This window comes from Rhodofomes roseus, assembly GCF_022264815.1.
Source record: "Rhodofomes roseus strain CIRM-BRFM 1785 chromosome Unknown C8Q71scaffold_14, whole genome shotgun sequence".
NCBI classification, from domain to species: Eukaryota; Fungi; Basidiomycota; class Agaricomycetes; order Polyporales; family Fomitopsidaceae; genus Rhodofomes; species Rhodofomes roseus.
This window is the reverse complement of record NW_025952970.1, coordinates 396351-417774: the sequence shown is the minus strand read 5'-3', so window position 1 is coordinate 417774 and position 21424 is coordinate 396351. Positions and strand designations below refer to the sequence as shown.

The following is a 21424-nucleotide window of genomic DNA, read 5'->3' as shown; positions in this document are numbered from 1 at the left end:
TGCAATTAATCGCCAACACCGTGGTACGTTGCTTGCTGTATCATCTAGGACTCGCTTCACTGACAATGCGCTTCAAGACCAACCATTTTCTACTTCAACCATGAAACAAGTCGCTGTTATCCGCTGTCTGCGAATCCAAGAGGTGCTAGAGATGGTCATGGGAGACCTTCGTAAATCCAGTCGCAGGGACGTGGCCAGGATGGCCAGGACCTGCAAGACCTTTTACCACGTCGCCGTCGCGGTCCTTTGGCGAGACGTAACTGGCCTAAGGCCGTTTATGTCCACAATCCCTGGGCACACATGGATCAAGGACGGGCAGCAATATGAATGGATATGGAAGCCGACGCGATTGGTGCGTCAATTGTACGGGCTCTTGCATGCCAGATACTGACTCCATGTCCTCGAGTAGAATGGCACCGACTTCGATGTCCGCCGCCTAGCCTTCTACGTCTCTCACATCAAGTCTTTTACCTGGAAATTCGACAGTGACATTACTTTGTCCAGTGCCGTACGGTTTCTCCAAGGCATACCTCGCTCAATGGTCCTGCTGCCTGCCTGCCGCACGGCTAGAGTTGAAAATGACATAAAATGGTTTGATATGCTCCTCGGCAGTCGCCTGTTCGTAGCACCAGTGTTGGAAGAGCTCTATTCCAACGCGCGTGCACGCCACGCAGAGCCTGTATTCCGATGGCTTCAACAAATATTTCCTCGGCTCAAGACCTTACACATGACCGGCCCCTCGAGCAGTGTTACGTGGCCGCCCCCACCGCTCACCGGGCATACCTTGGCCCCTCTCACAACCACACGTATATCGGCGTTCGACGCCCACGACCCACTCACCATCAACGCCCTACGTGTTCTCTCTACTATGCGGACTCTGGAACACATCAGTGCGCGACTTGACCTAAGCAGCGACTCGGATCCCGTTGCCGCCCCGCCGGGACGACCATTCCGTTCACTCAAGTCGTTGCGCCTATTCGCCCACTGGATCAACGACCTCACTCTCGCGGTTATCAAGTCGATTTCCTCGACCGAACTGCAATGCTTGGAGCTCACGGTCAAAGCTCGGGCGCAAAGTCATTTGAGCGAGCAGTTCCTTCTCGCTCATATGACTGCTCTGAGCCGGGCTCCGTTCAGGAATTCCCTACGAGAATTCAAGCTCTACCTCCACCACGACGAACAGGTGGACCTGCAATGGAACATCGGTTCACAGATCCTTCGGCCGGTCCTGGGCCGTCTGGACTCTCTCGTATCCCTTCAAATATTTGGGGACGCGATCGCCTTGGATTTCGAGATCTGTCGGAGCATCGCGGAGGCATTCCCGCACTTGGAGATATTGGCGTTGATGGATGAAGGCGACGACCCTTACGCCGGGTCGCTGAGTCCAACACTCGATACGGCGGCACGATCTGCGCCCCTTGAGGGCCTCGCGTTCTTTGCGAAGCATTATCGTGCGCTCACCAGTCTCAGGATGCCCGTGCGAATCGAGAGCAGCGTGCTGCCTGCCTGGCCCGCCGCGCAAGATGTATCAGCGACGATCAAAGATGGGCTAATACTTCTGAGGCTCGAAGGCGACGAAGAAGCCGTTGTGTACGACAGTGTGCGGGCGTATGTGGACGTGTTGCTTCCTGCGTATGAAGGCATATTTATGTATTGACTTTTTTCTACTCCTTTCTTCTACTGCTTCATCTCGAGATCCCACAACATGACTCTACGTGACTGACATCTTCCGTACTGTGGAAAAGTTGTAGCTACTGTGTAGCACTAAATGTCACTGGCGCAAGCAATACGTATACTATGTACTTGTTGAACAACGCATGTACTTGAACCCTCTGCGCGCCGGTTGCGTTACGTCGTTAGTTTACATTCTTGCCGCTGCTTTCGTCGAAGACGATGATTCGCTCAATATTTGCGATTCTACGGAGTATGTCGACGAGGATTTGCCACGCGTGACGTCGCCCCGTGTGACGCTGTCCAGACCCACTTGCACTGTGTGAGTGGGGAATCCCACCACATCACTCAGTGTACGTACCGAGAGAAGGGGGCAAATCTAAGACACCGCATGTCGTGAACTACGACAATCTGTACAAATCATTACTCCCGGCCTTCTACTATGGCCTTCACGATTGGCGCGGTCGCTTTCCGCGTTGCATCTGCGTTCTTCTGCTTCCAGGCCTTCACGCGCCATCCCTCCCCGAACGCGCCCCCCGACCGATCCCAGACCGCAGGGTCCGCTCCTATCTTCTCCCACTTACGCTTCTTTAGCTGCAGTACGTCGTTCTCCTCCAGACCGCGGAACAGCCTGCGCGCCAGCTCAGACTGCACATCGTCGCTTGCATGTACGACCCAGAGTTGCTCCCTGCGGTGCTTGCCCTTCCCGCCCTTCCCCGGCTTTTTGTCGTCTCGGAACGACGTGAGCACCCCGAGCGCAGTCAGCCCACGCTCATCCATATAGTGCTTTGTGTCATTGACGAACTGCGCCTCGTCCCTCGGGACGAGCGTCGCAAGCCCGAGTGGGACAGACGCTAGCCCAATGAGCAGCTCCCGACTAGGTGCGAACGCGGGCGTGTGAGCGTACTCTTTGTAGTCCCGCCGGAGCAGGTCGCGCACCCCAAGATGCGCGACGGAGTTCTTCTTCATTTGCAAGGTACCGTTGAGCTTCTGAATTGCCTCGGACTTGTGCAGGGGCGGGATCGCGGCAGGACTTCTCAGCGCTAATGAAGATGCGGCGAGGTTTGGGGATCGGGAGGCGAGTGTGCATCTGGAGGCGAGGAACACCGCTGCTCGCCGGTCGACCTCCACGGCCTTGCCACCCGGAACCATTCCACCAGTGTCGACCACGATCGCGGATAGCAGTAGCACCGCGAGTTCCGGGGGTATCTTCTCCGCGCACTTGTCCTGGAGGAACAACGCGACAAGTGCCGCGCAGCTCCCTACGCCCTGTGTGACGATCCGCGGGTCCGCGTCGGTGTGTAGGCCCTCGTCGGCGTGGTGGTCGATGATCGCCACGACTCGCGCGGCCGAATTGTCGGCGGAGAACTGCGCGTTCAGCCGGTTGTGATCGACGAGGGCGAACGTCGTGGAGGGAAATGGGGAAGAGGAGGAAGGGGGAAGCACGTCGTCGACGCAGAGCAGCTCGTCGAGGCTGACCCCAGCGAGCGCGAGTGCGTGCGCGTTCTCCGCGCGTAGATGCAGGTCTCCGCGCGGGGTCTGTACGAGCGCGACGGCCGGTGTCTGTTGCACGTCGGAGAGGTACCATGCATAGGCGACGGCACATGCGAGCGAGTCAAGGTCTACCCTTACAGTGAAGGATTGAGCGCGATGTCGTTAGCAAAGCAGAAACAGGACGCACCGCCCGCCTCGTTCCCCATTACGACAGTCCACTCCTTCCCTCTCCCATTCCGCACGGCCTCGAGGTACTCAGCCTTCGTACGATCGAGGAACGCGCGCAGCGTGTCCACAGGGCTCTTCTCTTCTGGCATCTTGAGATCCAGCACGGCTGAGGTCATCGTAGCGGATTGCCTCGAAGTTGCGCGCGACCCTCGCAGATGAACAGTATCGACCAGCCCGGATGTCTTGCGTCTAGATCGTTGCTGATACAGAGTGCCGTGGACGATGTACCCAGGTGTGGGGGTGGCCGCAGGAAGATATTTCGCAAAGAGAGTATGATGGTTCTCAGCGAGTAGTGTAGTCAAAATTCGCCTCGACGGGAGGTATATGGGCATACACAACTTGATCGAGCGACCCGCAATTCCGGGCGCCCAGCGACGTCATTCATGTAGGCTCGACGACCCTGAGGTTCGGATATTCGCCGACTGAAGAAATGAAGGGCACCCCAAGTTAACTCACGTTTCACGAACACACGTATGAGTGAAGTCGAGAGATTGGGAAAGAGTGAGGCTGCAGCAATGGCTTGCAGAGTCTCGCGACGCGATCTGCGCGCTGAACACGTGCACGTGATGGATATGTACCCGTTTTTGTGCCATTGCATGCGCGAAACTGATCCACCAAAGCGATTCAAGACCAACCATACAGTATTCTACACAGGATCGTATATAGTACACCAAGGAGACCATCCAAAAACCTGTTGCCGTTTCTACAGCGGTAGTACAGTCCGCCGGGACGGAGCCGCTCACAACTTCGCGTGCTCCCCCGGACCAGGCGGCACACCACTCGGGTTATACTTCAACGCCTTCTTGTTGTTATGCACGTCCTTCGTGATGCTCTTGTAGCCCGCCACCGTCATCAGGATGTCCAGGTCCTGTGTAGACAAGCATATCGTCCTTAGCAATAAACTTCATTCCAGACGGAACGAAGACGTACCGCAAGCAAACTCTTCATGACATGCCGACAGCCATACTCGCCCTCATGGGCCATGCCCCAGACGTACAGCCGTCCGACTTCGACGACGTGCGCGCCGAGCGCGATCGCCTTGAACACGTCCGCGCCAGTCCGGACGCCGGAGTCGAAGATGATAGTCATCTCTGGATGCGCGCCGAAAATCAGCTCCGGCCATCGCAGAAGACGAAATGAAAGACACGTACTGTCGCCAACGGCTTCAGCGATCTCAGGCAAGACTTCCAGGCTCCCGACAGCACCGTCCACCTGGCGACCAGCATGGTTCGTCACGACGATCCCCTCACACCCAACCTCGTACGCCTTCAGTGCGTCCTCCGCGTTCTGGATGCCCTTGATGACGAACGGGCGTCCGTTGGAGATGCGTTTCCACTGTATACGCAGCCACTCAGTACTCATTCATATCGCGCAGGAGAAGCCTTCGTACCTCGCCTACAAGCCAACGAATCTTCTCCCACGTGTGCGGTTTCCCGTGCCACACGCTGTGGTCAATCCACTTGCCCGAGTCCTTCTTCAGCTCCTCCCCGTGCTTCCTCATGAATACCGGATCGGATGCACCGATTTCATTGCCAGCCTACACTGCCGCTTCAAAGGAGACGCTCCTCGATTAGACAGAGAAGTACGCTTACAGCATTGGGGTAGTAGAACGTGTAGTTCGCGATGTTGATGTCTGTCGGTCTCCAGGCGAGCTGCCAGGTGTCCGTCGTGAGCATGAGCACGTCAAAGCCAGAGTTCCATGCCCGGTTAAGGAGCGACAGTGTCTGGCGTGTTAGGCAGCTAGTCAACGCATGTCCTCTCATTATGAGTTAAGTTACAACACTTACGATCTCGTCGTCATGGCCCATGTAGAGCTGGAAAAATCGCGGGCCCTTGGCGTTTCCACCATTCGGTCCGCTGTACGAGTGCACATTGTTACTCTCATTCTTGACGGATGCACCGAGGTCATTGGCCTTTGCCACATCCTCGATTGACTGAGAACCGGCCGTAGACAGACAATACTGCATACAACCCGTTGAGTCTGCGGATATGAGATGAAGCAAGATTCGAACTTACAGGAATGCCAAGTTCTCCAGCGATCTTCGCAGGGACCAGCTCGCCGAGGGAATGGTATAGTTTGTTGATACCGATCGGCGCGAACATGATCGGCGCAGGGATCTTGTGGCCGAAGATGGTTGCTAGACCACAATGTCACCCCGAGGAGATGTCTTGGTACGAAAAACTCACTGGTCAGGTCGCGAACGTTGGTGTCGACCAGGGTGCGAGGGATGATGCGCCATCTGTAGAACGCCTCCCTGTTCGCGCGGGCTGTCCACCCAATCCCAGCATTCGAGTTGGCGTAGAAGTATCCTCTGTCGTTGAGCTTCTTCTTGGTAGATTCCTGCAGTTCCTCGGGGTGCACAGAGAACGTCGGAACTACACATGTGTTGCAGATCAGAAAGGGCGCGAGTGTCACAGGTGATGAAGACTTACGCTCTCCTGTCTCTCCTCCTCGTTTGAACACCTCACGCTGGTAGAGCGAGTAGTGAGGCGATGGACCTTTTGGCTTGTTCTCCGGGTCCATGGTCAATTGCTCGGGTACTTACAAGATGGCGGGTTAGAAAGACTGGTACGGAGCTCAGTCCAGAACCAAGCGAATGTATTTATGTCTCCCAAGACAACACCTGCGCCTCATTGACGGCGAACGCTGTGGTCCATGACATCATCCTGAGGAGGCTGACGAGACGCTTCGCCGTCGGAGACTTGTCCGTGCAGTCCGCTCACGGGCACACTCTTCGGCGGAACAGCGACGGAACCAGTAGAGCGGAAAATAGACATCGACTCCAAATGCTTTCCCAGAGACATCATCCAACCGTAAGCAGTGCACTGGTGTGCCGTCGGCGGCTGCTTAGCATGGGCAGAAACGGGGAAAGACAGAGTGGAGAACTCGACGCGTGACGTCACGACAACGCGCATCTGTGCGCGTCCGGAACGCGTAGCCTTATGTATACGAGACACTTCGTGACAGAAACGAAACTGTACCAAGTTGTCTGTGGCAGACATGAATCGCGATACCGCGCTGTCCGAACCTGACCGACTGAGAACTATAACAGTAGCATGGTCACGTACAGGTGGGCTGTCTTCAAGAACGAGATGATGTGCAATCGCAAGCGTCCTCCGCGCATACAGACGTGATCCTTTCCCCAGGAGGCACCACCATCGACAGCATCGGTGTCTGAGCTACAGGCAGTCATTGGAGTGCAGACGGAACACACCTGGCGTCCTTAATGTGAACGAAACACGACTAGAATAACCGTTCTTCCGCCCATGAGTCGAAAGACGCAGGAGGTGATGGTAAACCGGGAAAGAGTGGTGAAGGAGGTGAATATCTCGCCCTGCGATGAGCATCGCCTTTATATACGCGTGCGGCCATGGGGCGTAGACTACGTCATGGACAACGGCGGAAGATGGATTCGTTGACACGCAGTGAACTAGGTGGTCAGGGTGCGGGCGACGACGCCAGAGATGATTTTCCAGTTCAGTTCGGGAAATTCGGCAAAAGAGGTACCAGAGGTCCGCTAAGGGCACTAGGTAAAGCAGCATGGATACACTCAGGTGCAGCAACCCACTGGAGCAAGTATCCATGCATAGACATTCGCCAAAGATTCAAGAGCGAGTGTGTTAAAATCTGAGAGACTAGATACAACGATTTCCTTGAGCTTCCAATGGTAGTCACATAGGGGTTTGTGTCAAGGCCTGGGTATACCGGCGCAACGAGCCTCGAGGAGCATTCAAGTTCTAAGATCGCATAGACGCCGGTATTCGTGGCCAGCGGGTTAGCGTAGATCTTGATGCGTACGTAAGCACGCTGGATCGAAACCTTAGATCGCTGACTGTACAGGAGCACCGGCTGCTCTCCTCACTCTTACCCACAGCGACCAGCCCCGTACCCCCGCCTCAAGAAAACATGGGAAAAGGTTTGTCTCCTCGTCCGATATCGAGCGGCTCTGATGCTGAACGCGATGATGCCGCTGTGTAGTTCACGGATCCCTCGCCCGTGCCGGCAAAGTCAAGTCGCAGACCCCCAAGGTCGAAAAGCAGGAGAAGAAGAAGACTCCTAAGGGCCGTGCTAAGAAGCGGATGCTCTACAACCGTCGGTGCGTAGTCATCCATCTCTTCAGGGTATCGCGAGGCTAACTTATGATCCAGCTTCGTGAACGTCACCACTCTTCCTGGTGGCAAGCGGAGAATGTGAGTCTCGTCGTCACTTCTTCCAATGCTGGTATCCTCGCCTCCAAAGATGATACACCGAACCAAGCATAGTTCACACTGAAAACTTATGTTGATAAACATGCATCTGTCTTTCGCTCCTATCTGACACTCCTTCATTCTTTTGCACCTTTCGTCGTGCGGGCGCTGACCAAGTATGTCTCCACAGGAACCCCAACCCCGAGAAGTAAACCTTCTCCTCGCCACACTCTCGACGCTTAGTGTCATCGCCAGGGAGCCGCGCCTCCTTCGGTTTCTGCTGCGGACGTTGGTCCGGGCTCGTTGCAGGCTTGGGGAATCGCATCGTTGTTGTATCACTCGCATTCTCGCTCTCCCCGTATGTTACTCTCACGCATGCATATGCCCCCAACACGACTATGATTCAGATTCAAGAGCATCCTACGTGTGATTGAGGCGACAGTAATCGCTTGCCTACGTTAAGGGCGATAGTGCGTATGATCGTTCCGTAGAGACGCATCTCGTCACGTCCCTGGGCTGCGTCGCTGTACATCCCCGCAACGCAACCATCTCGAATGGTGTCACGCATGCAGCGACCAGTCGGTATAAATGACGTCGTCAATACTTCGTCAATCATCCTGAAACTTTGTTTTTGCCTGGAGATGACACTCAGTATCATCTACGTGACATAGCTGTAGCTCATGTGTCAGCAATGAATGCTATCCTTCTACGATTGCACAAAGTTCTGCCACCATAGGACCTCCAAAAACCGCAATTGCTGAGGCTTCGCAAATAGATATCATGAGGGAATGATGTCAAAGTACATGAGTGACGACGAACGTAAAAGGCCATCTCACTGTATGATGGTAGCCAGGACGCTGATGAGCTCCTTGTCGACCTTCGGCGGAGACTCCCCCTTGATATTCAAATACGCCGTGCGTAACCGTTCCGTCGCGAGTTCGTCGAGACTGGACATCATCCCAGTGGAAAGTGCGGGTGTATGCGATGCTGAAGATGTCAGCAGACGTGGTTCCGAGATCAGACGGTGCGTGCACTGTTGATTGCGCTCAGTCTCTGCTAAGTATTGAGGACGCAGCAACATACCAGTTTTACTCCGTACCACGCGCGGAGCGTAAGCCCAGTCGGTATCGAGTCCTGTGGGGGAACGGGGCCGTCGTCGTCATCTGTCATGTCCACGGCGACGAGGAACATCTTCAGTGACAAAGTGATGTCGGCGGCAAGGTATGCGGTTTCGGCGAATTGTAGGAAATAGAAAGGGCTTTGCGGGGCAAGGATGAGAGCATGAGATAGGGCCTGAAGCGCATGTGTGTATCTGCGGCAATGTCACGAAGAGAACGACCCGAGGACGCTGAGAGGACTCACTGGGTACATGAGGAATATATGTCGGCGAGCTCCAGCCAGCCACCAACGTCTGTGTAGAAGGTATCGAGCATCGAGGACAGTTCCTCGACGGCTTTGTCGACCTTCCCCATCTTCCGGAGTACTGCTGCTTTCCGACGCCAGACCGCCTACGCAGTGTCAGTGGCCATGTGGCCACATACGCGTCAATGAACTCACAGCATTCGTCTCGTCCGCTTCCAGCAGCTCCTCGTAGAACTTCAAAGCAACTTCGGGTGGTTCTGTGGCCTCCATTCTGAGCCCTTGTAGGACGTCAGCGCGAGGAGAGCCGGGGAACGCGTCTAGGATGAGCTGGAGGCATTGCTATGGTCGTCCAGAACAGTATCCCCACCGTCGTGTTAGCTGTGCGGATCGCTGGCCATGGCCCTGCATACGACTCACGTCAGCTACTTCAGTATCCCCCTGGTCCAACGCAGCGAGGTACAGCTTCTCGAGGTTGTCCCATCCTATTCGAAGCGCGAACGTGTCAGGCTAGCACACGTCGACCTCGCAGCAGCCATAACTCACCCTCGTCCCCGCGTTTGGCGTACGCACCGCTCTTCAGTAGGCCTACACCCTTTGTGAGAGCCTCCTTCGAGGTCTCCGATTGCCGTTGCCTGTAACTGGCGAGTTTCTGGAGGGAGTTCGTGAAGTCCATGGTGAAACCATGTATGTACCACGACCGCGACTGCTACAGGCGCCATCACATGTCCGCGCTTTGCCACTTTCCTCGATGGCGATCTGCTTTTGCTCACCACATCCAGCGTCGCTCGAGGCCTTGGTCTCGTCCCTCTCATTCCTTTCCGTATGTACATAGTATGAGTGTGGATAATCGGTGAGTGGACAACCAAAATCTACATCGTCAATGTTGCTGAGCGCCTGACTCGGGCAGACAACTCTCCTCGAAGACCGGACATGTAGCTGTTCAGCACAGTAATGAGGCTTCAACAGGCCGTCATGACATTATACGAATCAGGGACTTGAAAATCAACGTCCCGGTATCAACCACCGGAGACGGGACAGACCAACAAGGCGTCCTAGTCACCCTCGCCATCGTGCATGACACACGCTCCACCGCTGCAACGGACGACTTGGCTCGCTCTATCAACTATGCGTCGGTCTCGGAAACTGTGTCGCAGGTGCGGGGCACTTCAAGCGTTCTATCACTCGAAGCTCTATTGGAGCGGGTGTGCACGTCGTGCTATGGCCGACATCCGGAGGTGCAGGAGCTCTCGGTGAGAGCCAACGTCGCTCTTTCAACCGACATTACAGCTGGTATCGAGATATATTCCTCGAGGAGCGTCCCGCACGCTGCAGCATGGCGTTCCTTCCTCGAAGGACTGGAGTGTCAGACTATCATCGGAGTGAACCCGGAGGAGCGGGATGTAAAACAACCCGTTTTACTCAACGTCACGCTCGATGCTTCGCGCAGTCCTCAGGAACCTCTGAATCTTCGAGGGCTCGCAGCGACCATCATGCAGGTGCGTTCCACAGATACACACATGTATGCGCTTGCCGACTCAGCCTCGCAGGGTGTGACTGATAGCTCGTATCTTACGCTGGAAGCGCTTGCGTCGTATGTAGCACGCATCGCCCTCTCGCAATGCACGGAGCCGTCGTGTCGTGTAACAGTGCGAGCCTCGAAGCCGCATGCGCTGCGTCCGGTCGCGGAGGCAGCGGAGGTGGAGGTCTCACGTACGCTGGAGGATTACCAGCGCGAATCAGCTGTAGACGCTTCGGAAGTCACAAAGGTCTCGCCGTCGGAACGAGCAAGGAGCAAGACACCAACCTTTGCCTCTCTGCTCGCTTCTGTCCTTGGGCGGAAGGCACCGGTCAGGTACCCTCATCGGGCTGCGATTGCGCTCGGCGCAAATCTGGGCGATCGCTGTGCCAATATCGAGCTTGCGCTCCGTCTTCTGGACCTTCCCCCTGAGGGGATGCAGACGCCGAGAGCTGTGGTGGTTGATACGAGCTTCATGTACGAGACTGCGCCAATGTATGTCACGGATCAGCCGAAGTTCATCAACTGCGCATGCATGGTGTGTCTGTTGTTGAACTGAATTGCGCATATGCTTACAGGACAATTCTACCACACCAGATCGAGACAGACATGGGACCATTGGAGCTACTCAGTTACGTCAAGTATATCGAGGCAACGGTCGGGCGGGTCACGTCTTTCCGAAACGGCCCACGAGCGATCGACCTCGACATTCTCACGTACGATTCGGAGGTCTTTGATTCACGGCCTGCCACTGAGCGAGGTGCGCTGGACAACTTGGCAGGCCAGCTCGTCGTACCCCATCCGCGCATAGCGGAAAGGGAGTTCGTCCTCCGGCCGTTGAGAGAGTGCGTCATCAGTCAACGTCGTGTTCATGACCCTTTCTGACCATGAAAAGTATGATCCCGGAATACGTACATCCGACGTTACACAAGTCTGTCCGCACGCTCTTCACCGAGCTCCTCGCACGCTCAGGTCCGGACGTAGCGCCCATGTACAAAGTAACGCCCTTTCCGCGTTACGGGCTCCCCACCCAACCTCCTTCACGGCCGCCGTCTCCGTCGCTCTCTGACGTTCCGCCCGTCCCACCTACTGCTGCATACTGGACGTATCCTGTCGCGCCAAGCAAGGCAAAGCAGCGCCGCACGACGTACATCATGGGCACGTTGAACGCGACGCCAGACTCGTTCTCGGATGGCTCGAAGCATAACACCATCCCTGCTGCCCTCGCGTACGCGAAGTCGGCGGTGGCTGGTGGTGCCGCGATCATCGACGTCGGTGGCTACTCTACCCGCCCGAGGGCCGCGTGGGTGTCTCCACAGGAGGAGACCTCGCGCGTCGTTCCTGTCATTGAGGCCATCCGCGCCATCGGGCAGGATGAGGGTGACGACCAGGCCTTGCGCTCAAAAACGGCGAATGTCCTGATCAGCGTGGACACCTTCCGATCAGAGGTCGCAGAAGCGGCCGTACGTGCTGGTGCAAACTGCATCAACGATGTCTACGCATTCGTCGGGAACCGGTGGCCGCTCGACGAATCTTCCGCGGAGGACTTCCTCGAGATGCGCCGCGTCGCGCGCGAGCTCGCCGTCCCTGTCGTGCTGATGCACTCGCGTGGAGAGGCGTCCGCGAACAAAGACTACTCGCAGTATGCATATGCCCAGGACGCGGACGGGTGCGGAACCGTGCTCGAGGGAGTCAGAGTCGAACTGGGCGAGAGAGTCGAGGCGGCCGTGAAGGGCCCGGGCGGGATCCGGAGGTGGAACGTCATCGTCGATCCTGGTATCGGGTTCAGCAAGACGGTCGAGGGCAATTTGGAGTTGCTGAGAGATGCGAGCAAGCTCACTGCCGAGCTGTGGAGTTGCCGGGGGAGGAACCAGCTTGCGGGGTATCCGCAGCTGATCGGTGCGTCGCGCAAGTCATTCCTTGGGACTATTTTGGCGCAGCCAGACGAGGGCGGGAACTATGAGGGACGGGAGACAACGGCCAGCGAGCGAAGTTGGGCCACCGCTGCTGCGGTGAGCTGCGCCGTTCAGCAGAGAGCTGAGGTAGTGCGGGTGCATGATGTCTTGGAATTGGGCGATGCCGTGAGGATCAGCTCAGCAATATGGGATGTGTACTAGACGGGAGTGCCTCAGTGCAAATATGAGATCGCTCGCTTTTACTCGTGGTTGCCTATGTGAGTTCCATAACTGACCGGTTGACCGATAGCTGACGCCATATGTCTTGGGTCTTATAAGATGACCAACTATGTATCCAGTCGTTGTTCAACGTTACGTTAAACGATGGCTACATTTCGGGTTAGTCTTCCCTCGGCAGACCCTAAAGAAGACCTCTTCGAGTGGGGAGAGGACGGTCTTCTAAGGTCGGGCAACGCTGTCATGCACCGCACGGCGCGTGGTCAGATGGATCGCCTCCTCCGGGCTGCTTCTTCGCCCGGGTTCTCTCAGAACCAACGCTATTCTACATAGCCTGTCCCGGCTTTTGTCGGATCACGCGTGGCTGTTGCACATTGCCCAAGGTGAGACGCTTCACGACCCTGATGAACAGCTCAAACAGAATGCCGTCCGCGTCGTCTGGGATAAGGGATAAGGTGCTCATCGTTGAACAGAGTGTCCCCCGCACTGTTGCAGCAGGCGGCGACCTGCCCTTTACGCACGCTGAGTAGGTATCAAGCACCCTCAGGCTTCTGGGTGTGAATGACCTATGCCTGTAAGGGCTACTGCAAGTAACCCGCATCGTGCGTAGCCGCTCGCATCGTGCTTCATACCACATCTGCGTAGGATGGATGGGCGCAGTCTACCCGGATACGGTGCGTCTGCGTTGTCGCTCGCATCCTACATAGCTCTCGGCCTCCTCGCTGATTCGAACGCTATGTCGTAGTGAGCTGGAGACACTGGATGTGTGACGCCCAGAGCGTGTACGTGTGGTACCCGGGGTTCCCTTCCCTACTACGGTTGTCACCCGCGACTGTGTGCCGAACGCACCTCGCAATCCGGGATGACTTGTTACTGATATAGATTCACTTCGCATCGTGGCAGACACGGAGCACTGCATGAAATGCGTGATCAACATACGTATCGTCCAGGTACTGCCCTCGGTACGACCTATAGCATTAGTTGTAGGTGAAATCCACCGAGTCCCTGGGTCAATGCATATCGGGAACCGGACCTCGCTGGGGCTACGCCACGTCGCCTGCTCCGCAGAGTCCGAGTATGGACTTTGGAGTAATGCCATGATGTAAAATGCGAGCCAAAACTGAGGCTCTGATAACTGTTCTGATCTCCATGTATCTGTTACATCGCTAAATCTGAAGCTCTGGCCTAAAGCCTCGAGGTAGCCCTTGCGATGCGAACCCCACGGCTGCTGATATATGTGACTGTTTCTTCACCACAGGTACCAGATATCTGGGCTCCGAGGCGTGATGAAATTGCGTCGCTTTTATTAGTCTACTTCCCGGTACGTCTGTAGTACACACATGTAAACCTCCACTCACACACTTATAGTATCAGACGTCCGATCGCGGTGCGTGGGGTTCGCCTCCCATCACAATACGATATAGACTACAGAAAGCAAAGCGACCCGCCGGCGGCGTCCGTAGGCGTTTTCGAGGATAACTCCATTTAGTCGGCGTTTGTGGTAAGATTCAGGATGAACAGGAAACAAACAGCTCAGCGCTGAACTATATCCGGCTCTGAAGATTTGATAGCCCGCTTCACTTGCCCTTGATCTTGCTTCGACATAGGTCTGTCTTTAAAGTTAGAACCGTCGGCGTTCAAGTTATTGACCCCTTTCCGGGATATCGGCATTCGCTGTCAACGTATTTACTGTTCTGTGACAGTTGAGTTCAGACTGCCATACAATATCATCGATACGTCTGATTGATCGAGACACTCGGAGCAGGGATAGATGCGATTGAGTACGCTGTCTTTCAAGCCATCGCCGGGTCCTCCAGGCGCCACAATTCGCGGACTCGTTGGTAACTATCATCTCTTCTGTGATATTCACGACATATTGATCGCAAGGCATTACAGTTGGACGTGAAGGAACATGGCCGCTCGAGCGTCCTCTGATTCAGTTGTTCCATTCCATGTGACCTAAGCTACCCATGGTATAAACATCCGGTTTCAAGTCGCCTATCCAATGCGTCGCGTCTGAAGTCCGTGAAACAGGTTGTAAGCACTAGGTGAGCAGTCTGCGCAAGGCTTACGAGCACTGAGACACCTAAAACAAGCACTGCCATACGCGTAATTGAATCAAAGCGATGTCCTCTCAAGTTGCATCCTTCGACAGGACCAGGCATTGTAAGCAACCCACCCCATACAATGGGACATGGGTGGCATACTTCAAGTTGACGCGAAAACACAACTTCCCCACCGGCGTGGATTTATTATTTTGGCCATGTAGTAAGTAGATTGTCAGCAATGGAAGGACGACCATGCTTACAACGGTTCGCAGCGTGGGGTTTGATCATGAGTGCCTACGCTTTGCGGCTCTCCTTCCAGTCGCTTGCGATTCAGCTCATCACATACCTGGTTGGCGTGACGCTTCGGCATAGCACGGCCTGCATCTGGAATGACATGTGTGACACCGAATTTGACCGGAAAGTCGGTGCGTGTTGCGTCCCAAATTCGGCGTCAGTCAGGTCCAATTTGATCCTAAGTATGTGTACGCAGGTAGGACGAGAAGTCGTCCGTTGGCCTCAGGAGACGTTTCTATCCGTGGCGCAAGCATTCTCCTCGCCGTGCATTTCATCACATGTCTCATCATCCTATCACACATTGGAGGTGCAGCGTGAGTACGCAGATACCGTTCAGAGAGCATTCTGACGTTCTTGGCAGCTTCATGTGGGGTTTGTTCTGCCTCTGCGTTTTGGATCCCTTATACCCTCTGATGAAGCGGTGGACTAACTGGCCTCAGTTAGGGCTCGGTACGCGCATCATGCGTATATCAATGTCAGAACCTAGAATTAACACGACACTGCAGGGCTTGCCATGACATGGGGCTTCCCCGTCTCATGGGTGGCTAATTTCGGCGAAATGGATTGGTATATTGTACCAGTTCTATTCGTAGGTGGTGTCTGGTAAGTCAGCTCTCATGTTCTCTTGTAATGTCTGTCTACTATATTTCCGAACAGCTGGACCGTTCATTATGACACCATCTACGCTTGTCAAGATCGTCGCGACGACATCAAAGCGGGTGTCCAGTCTACGGCACTCCTATTTGGAGATTGGACTCGCCTCATACTATCTTTCTTCTCCGCCTGCTTCGTCGCATGCCTTGTGCTTGCAGGCATCATGAACCATCAAGGCCCTCTCTTCTTCGCTGGCGTTGCAGGCACCGCAAGCCATCTAGCTTGGCAGCTTATCGTGGTCGACCTAGACGACAGCTCAGATTGTAGCAGGATCTTCAAGGTAGCATATAATGGTTCAAATGGTCCAAGGGCTGACATCCCATATTTGTAGGCAAACGGCACGCTCGGATTCATGATTTTTGCCGGGATGCTATCGGATTACGCCGTCGGTACGCGCGTGACCCTATTCCGATGAAAAGGCGTGCTGCACGAGTGTCTGGCATGTCTAGCACCGAACGTCGCAAGGCGATATGTCATCGTAATAATGTATCCCACTTCTTGTCTACCTTCAAGTGTGTCGTCTTCATCTACCTCACGCCGTACAAGTTTCAACTATACGCCGACTCAACTCTGACGACTTGTGGTCTTGTACGTACTTATGTGACATACTACGGGTGTTGACGCTCGGCGAATGGCTCGACGGCGGGCGGTAGCCTCACCAGGGTCGAGAGTCCACCTGGCCTCTCTATGCGCACTCGACGTATGCGCCTAGCACTATTTCGTTTGCTGTCAATGAGGAGGCAACGTCTTTCGATCATGGTATGTGCTGAGTCATCCTAGCGAATTTGTTTCTGTACAAACGTACTCTATCCGATGCTCAGACCATATTCGGATACTTGCTCTTCAAAGCCTACAATTACATGCATAACTAACACATTCCGACTCGCCTTACGCTCTAGTGAAGAGTCCAACCTTGCGCCAGTATGCGATCCACCGCGTCACGTCCTCCACAGAGAGCTGCCTCAACCTGGGGTCTGCCAGTGTTGGTGATGCCTCCTTTGCACGACTGATATCCATGTTAGCCATCCCCAACGCCATCCTCCCTTTGTCTTCCTGAAGCAAAATTCCGCGGAACTTCGGAAGCAGGTGCAGGGCATGCAGCCTCGCAGTACGGTCGCCCTGCGCCGCAGCGTACTCTTCGAGCTTTGCCAACCACGTCGCGAAGGGCACGAGTGGGACGGCCAACTCAGCGGAGACGGCAACGGCGAGGTCGTGCCATGGGATTGGGAGCGGGTGGACGACGTGCACGAGGCTAGTAGGGCTCGAGGCCTTGCGGAGGTCAATGAGCGCTGCGGTTGCGAGGTCCAGCTGTAGCCAATCGATCAGCTGTGAGACGCAACACCGTGTTAGTCTTATCGAGCGTGTATATGAAGCCAAAGCAAGACTTACCCTCTCGTCATCGGGGAAGCAACCTACTGTGGGTGCACTCTGTACTATAGACGGGTACCACTCGTGCGCGTTCCATGCGCCGTCAGGGCCAGCGCACATCTGACCAAGTCGGGCGATGAGCGGCTTGAGCGCGGTCGTCTGACCGGCGGCGAGTACGATCTGCTCAGATACCCATTTTGACTCCGCGTAACCAGTGCCCACAGCCCACTCTGGCATCGTTGCCGTCTCCGCGATTACGTCCTCTGATGGAGCATCTGTAGGTGAAGTAGTGAGTATTGAACGTTATGATGGAAATCCTCAGACTGACTCTGAAGTGTGCCAATGGAGCTCTCGAAGAGGAACTTTGGCGGCTCAGGCAAGGGAGAGGAGAGAGCGAATTCGATCAGGGCACGGACACCTTGTACCTGTGGTTCGAAGGAGGTGAGGTTGATGACGAAGTCGACACGCCACGCTGCGTGGCAGATGTAGTCAGGATCATCATGAGTGTCATCAAAGCATCAGGCTTCGTACCGTTGTGTATGATATGGGTGACAGTGCGACGTAGTTCCCCAAATGTTTCCTCGCTTAGCCCGAAGCGCGCCGTCGTCAAGTCTCCCTCCAGCAGCAGGATTTTTCCGGAGTCCAGAATGCGCGCATCAAGCCCCCGGGAAGCGATCGCCTCCTTCTGCCTCTGGTGCAGCGATTGCTGGTCAGCCGAGGCCCTGTTCAAAGCATAGATCCGCTTGACATCCTTCTTCGCTGCAAGCTGAGAGAGCAGATGGCAGCCGAAACTCCCCGTCGTACCCGTGACGAGGACAATGTCGCCGGTGGGACGTTTGGCACTCAGGTCCGCTTTGTGTAGAGGGAAGGCGGTAGTATACTGTAAAACCATAGCACGCATGGCGTTGACGCGATCTGTAGAAGATGTGGTATCATCCTCAGGCTGGTAGGTACCGAGCGCGACAGACGAGATGAAGGTAGAGAGCAGTTTGATGTTCGGATTGTTGTACACGAAACTTTCAGTCACAGGGCGAGTGTCGATCTTCAAGCTCTCACGAACAGCACGTAGCAGCGTGTTTCGTATATAGGTAGCTTGGAGACTAGCCATGATAAATCATGAGCCATAGTATCCGCAGGCGACATATGTGATCTCACCTGTCACAGCCATGTTGAAAGAGGTCGTCACCGTCTTGCGGACAATTCTTCATGATCTGGGCGACCGTCTTGCGGACAAATTCGGTTGTCACGGCGACGTCCCAACTTGCCGGTGATGCAACGCTGGACTGGGAGCTCGCATCCACAAGTTCGTACAACGCGTTAATCTCGTCATCGTATTCTTTGATGGCAGCGGCACGGCGTACGGTGCCCTTGGGTGTGTATGTGAACGGTTTAGCCGGATTTGCGACTATGATCATCTAACGACATTGGAATCACATAAACATCACAATGATAACGACGAAGTGAAGGTGCGACGCACCTCCTTAAATACTCGCGAATGCTGCGGGGCGTATGTGTTCATCTTCACCACAGTCGGCCTGAGTAGAGTCATCAGTAAGCGTCCACACTTTAGCGTCCAACACCCGACCTACCAGATCATGTTGCGGAACACTGCAAGCTTGGCTTCATCGGAGGGATCGACAGTGTATTCTGGCTTCGGATCGACCAGAATCCCAGCCTGCAAACGTCCACGACCGAACATGGCAGATCCTCGGACGTGCGGATCCTGGTTCATCATAGTTTCTGGGACAGTAACATCAGCTGAGCGTCGAGTGCTGCCGATCAAACGACCTCACCTAGAGGACCTGGGTTCGTCTGTGACACTCGTTGGTCTAAAATACCTTGCAGAAGTCCTGATTGGTACATACCTTTTCACCAGTACTGTGCATGATCTGATCATCGGTGCGACCAACAACCTTGTAGAGACCCTTTTCAGTCGGATGGGGAGTGACAAGGTCAAAGGTTGCGTAAGCATCCACTCCATCGACCTTGGCGTTGATTACGTTCGGTCGCAAGAGCTCGTTCTCCTGCAGCGAACGTTCATGATCGGATGATACCCAGAGAAACATGTACACATACCACAACGATAACTTCGTACTCATGCTCGACATAAGGCTCAAGCTTGACTTTCAAGAATGATCCGAAGCGGAAGTACTCCCAATTCATCCCCGTCTCAGCTACGAAAGCGTCAAATGATCTGAATGTCGACATGTAAAGACAAGCCTACCTGGTAGAAATTCACTCATTACACCGCTTTCCGTACTGGCGACACATTCAGAGAGGTGCAATATTGACGGGCAGAACGTGACTCACGATCCATAGTTACAGAAAATCCGGACCCCTTGTGAAACGAGATAATCGCCACGTTCCTTGTTGAGAGGGCCGCCGCCATATGACTGTATGCGACGTCGCTTCAGGTCAAGTGATCCACTGCATATTTAAAAACGCACTCACGATGCCATCGATCGTAGCCAGCCATTTGACCCACTCCGGATTATGCGACCACGCCTGATCATGGATGTTGAGTGGACTATGAAAGTCCTACCAATGGGGTTATGTAACACTTACCTCAACCAGGGAAGGCACGGTCATGATGAGATCGGCCTTGGTTGCCATTGCACCTTGGATAATGTTCTCAACAGTCGGGAGAGCCGGAGGTGTCTGTGGTGCAGGTACGGCGATCACTTGGCCGAAGGCGCACTGGATCATTGAAAATGTGTGTTATTCAGCATTAGGCCGCATCGCCTGTGCATATGAACGTACCGCAAATACTGTTGACATGATGCCCATCGCATGGAACATGGGCATTCCAAACAGAGCCATTGTGCGACCAGTCAAGTCACGTTCTCCGTAGAACACCGCTCTAGATATCTGTATCATTCTGCGATACGTCCAAGGAATAGGTTTCGGAAAAGCGGTAGACCCTGACACGATACCGTTAAGGTCGGTGCATGTAGAAGCACTGTCGCACTCACCCGAAGAGTGCAGGTAGAAAATGGTCTTGTCCAACCCCGGGTGCACATATGGAACATCGTGCGCGGTGTTTCCCTTGAGTCCCGCGTTGTAGAAGTCGTCGAATACAGGCATAGACGATGTGCCCGGGACAGTAACATAGCCGTATTGCGATTTGAGAAGCTCACATGCCTCTACAGTCAAGTCACGCATAGCCTGGTCAAGCCCCACGAAGATGTGCACAGCGTTAGATTGGGCGAGGAGATGAGCAATTGCCGCAGCTGAGTTGCGCGCTGAGAGGGGAAAGGGAGTGTAACCCGCACGCATGATGCCCATCATCAATGTCGCGTACGGAATGGCGTCTGCAACGTCTCACAGTCAGTGCTATCCTTGTCATACACACCGGACAAACCTGAGGCTGATAATATTGCGACTACCGGGACCTCTTGAGCATCCGTAGGTCCTCCCACATGCATAGTACCCACATGCTCCCTGACTAGCAAAGCAGCTCGCCGGATAGCGACGCACGCTCGAGTCCAGTTGATGGCATTGATGGTACCATCCTGTTCTGCATAGACGAACAGGCTATGATTCGCAGAATGTTGTTCATGGAAGTCGAACAACTGGGGAAATGTCAGTGTACCGTCTAACGGCGGAACCTTGAATGTGGCGCAGGAGCGGCCTTGCGTTTGAGGATGGGAAGGGAGGAGGCGCAAGGGCGTGGACATGACAGCAGTTTGAGTCAGCGGAAACACAATGGAGAACGTGGACATGGGCCGTACTTTATACAACGTTTGTGTGCAGCGGGGGATGAGAAGTCCTCAATAACCTTATTACAGCCGTCGACATCTGCCAGTGAGACAGCTCGAGAGCTTCGGGACTCCGGTAGTACGCACGGGGTGACGAGCGCCATGATCAGCAACCTCGCTGCCAGAATTCAGATGGTATCGTGCCTTCCTCGCTTTTTGCTAGAGGCCTATCCGCAGGCTGATTTCTTCGCGGCTACCACCTACGAGTGCTGTTCATTGAACCATAAGTACAAACTCAAGTGCGATTGCACGAGCACTTACCGAAACACTATTTGTCTATCGGGATCGCAGAGCACTACGAACATCAGTACCATGTTTGACTAAGTATAGAAGATGGCAAATAGCAGATGGTCCGCGGCGAACTCGGAGACGACTAGAGTATTCGATACGTATTAGCACATGCTGCGATCTGCTCGGCTTGCCACTCGTGGAGAAGATTTCGGCACTTATCATTCTGAAATGTCCACTGGACGTCCATGTATTTGATTCTGGGCGTGAAGAGGTCCTCCAGTGCTACAGGCTGCCGCGCGCGATCGGTACGGTACATGCGCTGGCTGAGCGGCTTTGAGAGCGTGGGCCGGTAGATAGCGATCTTATCACCGGAGATGACATCGGGTGATTTGAGGCCGTCCCATTCCCAACCCATTCCTTACCCCCTCCTCCTCCTCCACGTGAGGGGACTGTGTCGAACCTACTTAGCAAGAACCTAGG

The 21424-nt window shown here is 54.7% G+C and overlaps 8 protein-coding genes across 8 annotated transcripts; 4 read left to right on the top strand and 4 right to left on the bottom strand.

The window, feature by feature from the left end:
• Positions 1-100: 100 nt before the first annotated feature.
• Positions 101-1885, top strand: C8Q71DRAFT_871720 (uncharacterized protein; the record flags this gene model as incomplete). Its single annotated transcript, XM_047928340.1, has 2 exons — positions 101-352; positions 410-1885. The coding sequence occupies 2 exons, from the start codon at positions 101-103 to the stop codon at positions 1655-1657; spliced, it is 1500 nt and encodes a 499-aa protein (XP_047777358.1). The 3' UTR covers positions 1658-1885.
• A 209-nt stretch (positions 1886-2094) lies between these two features.
• C8Q71DRAFT_710810 (DHH phosphoesterase) lies at positions 2095-3482 on the bottom strand (the record flags this gene model as incomplete). The annotated part of the gene is made up of 2 exons (XM_047920768.1): positions 2095-3293; positions 3353-3482. 2 exons carry the CDS (start codon positions 3480-3482, stop codon positions 2095-2097), a joined length of 1329 nt encoding a protein of 442 aa, XP_047777357.1.
• Positions 3483-4003: 521 nt separating this feature from the next.
• On the bottom strand, positions 4004-6052 carry C8Q71DRAFT_766843 (L-lactate dehydrogenase). The gene is made up of 9 exons (XM_047924211.1): positions 5827-6052; positions 5581-5769; positions 5410-5531; positions 5181-5354; positions 4986-5117; positions 4784-4930; positions 4545-4728; positions 4324-4484; positions 4004-4261 (listed from the first exon to the last, which is right to left on the bottom strand). The coding sequence occupies exons 1-9, from the start codon at positions 5915-5917 to the stop codon at positions 4133-4135; spliced, it is 1329 nt and encodes a 442-aa protein (XP_047777356.1). The 5' UTR covers positions 5918-6052; the 3' UTR covers positions 4004-4132.
• Positions 6053-7255: 1203 nt separating this feature from the next.
• On the top strand, positions 7256-7994 carry C8Q71DRAFT_766839 (ribosomal protein S30). The gene is made up of 4 exons (XM_047924210.1): positions 7256-7310; positions 7373-7490; positions 7543-7584; positions 7772-7994. Exons 1-4 carry the CDS (start codon positions 7301-7303, stop codon positions 7791-7793), a joined length of 192 nt encoding a protein of 63 aa, XP_047777355.1. The 5' UTR covers positions 7256-7300; the 3' UTR covers positions 7794-7994.
• A 24-nt stretch (positions 7995-8018) lies between these two features.
• Positions 8019-9661, bottom strand: C8Q71DRAFT_766833 (TPR-like protein). The gene is made up of 6 exons (XM_047924209.1): positions 9487-9661; positions 9361-9425; positions 9139-9282; positions 8944-9089; positions 8665-8893; positions 8019-8614 (listed from the first exon to the last, which is right to left on the bottom strand). The coding sequence occupies exons 1-6, from the start codon at positions 9614-9616 to the stop codon at positions 8414-8416; spliced, it is 915 nt and encodes a 304-aa protein (XP_047777354.1). The 5' UTR covers positions 9617-9661; the 3' UTR covers positions 8019-8413.
• A 115-nt stretch (positions 9662-9776) lies between these two features.
• C8Q71DRAFT_859218 (Dihydropteroate synthase) lies at positions 9777-12576 on the top strand (the record flags this gene model as incomplete). Its single annotated transcript, XM_047927601.1, has 5 exons — positions 9777-9793; positions 9851-10439; positions 10491-10997; positions 11057-11304; positions 11355-12576. 5 exons carry the CDS (start codon positions 9777-9779, stop codon positions 12574-12576), a joined length of 2583 nt encoding a protein of 860 aa, XP_047777353.1.
• Positions 12577-14717: 2141 nt separating this feature from the next.
• C8Q71DRAFT_710609 (UbiA prenyltransferase family-domain-containing protein) lies at positions 14718-15918 on the top strand (the record flags this gene model as incomplete). Its single annotated transcript, XM_047920753.1, has 6 exons — positions 14718-14859; positions 14912-15064; positions 15163-15247; positions 15295-15383; positions 15440-15536; positions 15591-15918. 6 exons carry the CDS (start codon positions 14718-14720, stop codon positions 15916-15918), a joined length of 894 nt encoding a protein of 297 aa, XP_047777352.1.
• A 557-nt stretch (positions 15919-16475) lies between these two features.
• Positions 16476-20632, bottom strand: C8Q71DRAFT_797672 (uncharacterized protein; the record flags this gene model as incomplete). Its single annotated transcript, XM_047925759.1, has 17 exons — positions 16476-16913; positions 16977-17230; positions 17284-17427; positions 17487-18055; positions 18111-18370; positions 18433-18490; positions 18545-18695; positions 18749-18767; positions 18821-18979; positions 19032-19129; positions 19180-19214; positions 19266-19348; positions 19407-19460; positions 19521-19652; positions 19716-19876; positions 19928-20266; positions 20317-20632. The coding sequence occupies 17 exons, from the start codon at positions 20630-20632 to the stop codon at positions 16476-16478; spliced, it is 3270 nt and encodes a 1089-aa protein (XP_047777351.1).
• Between the last annotated feature and the right edge of the window lie 792 nt (positions 20633-21424).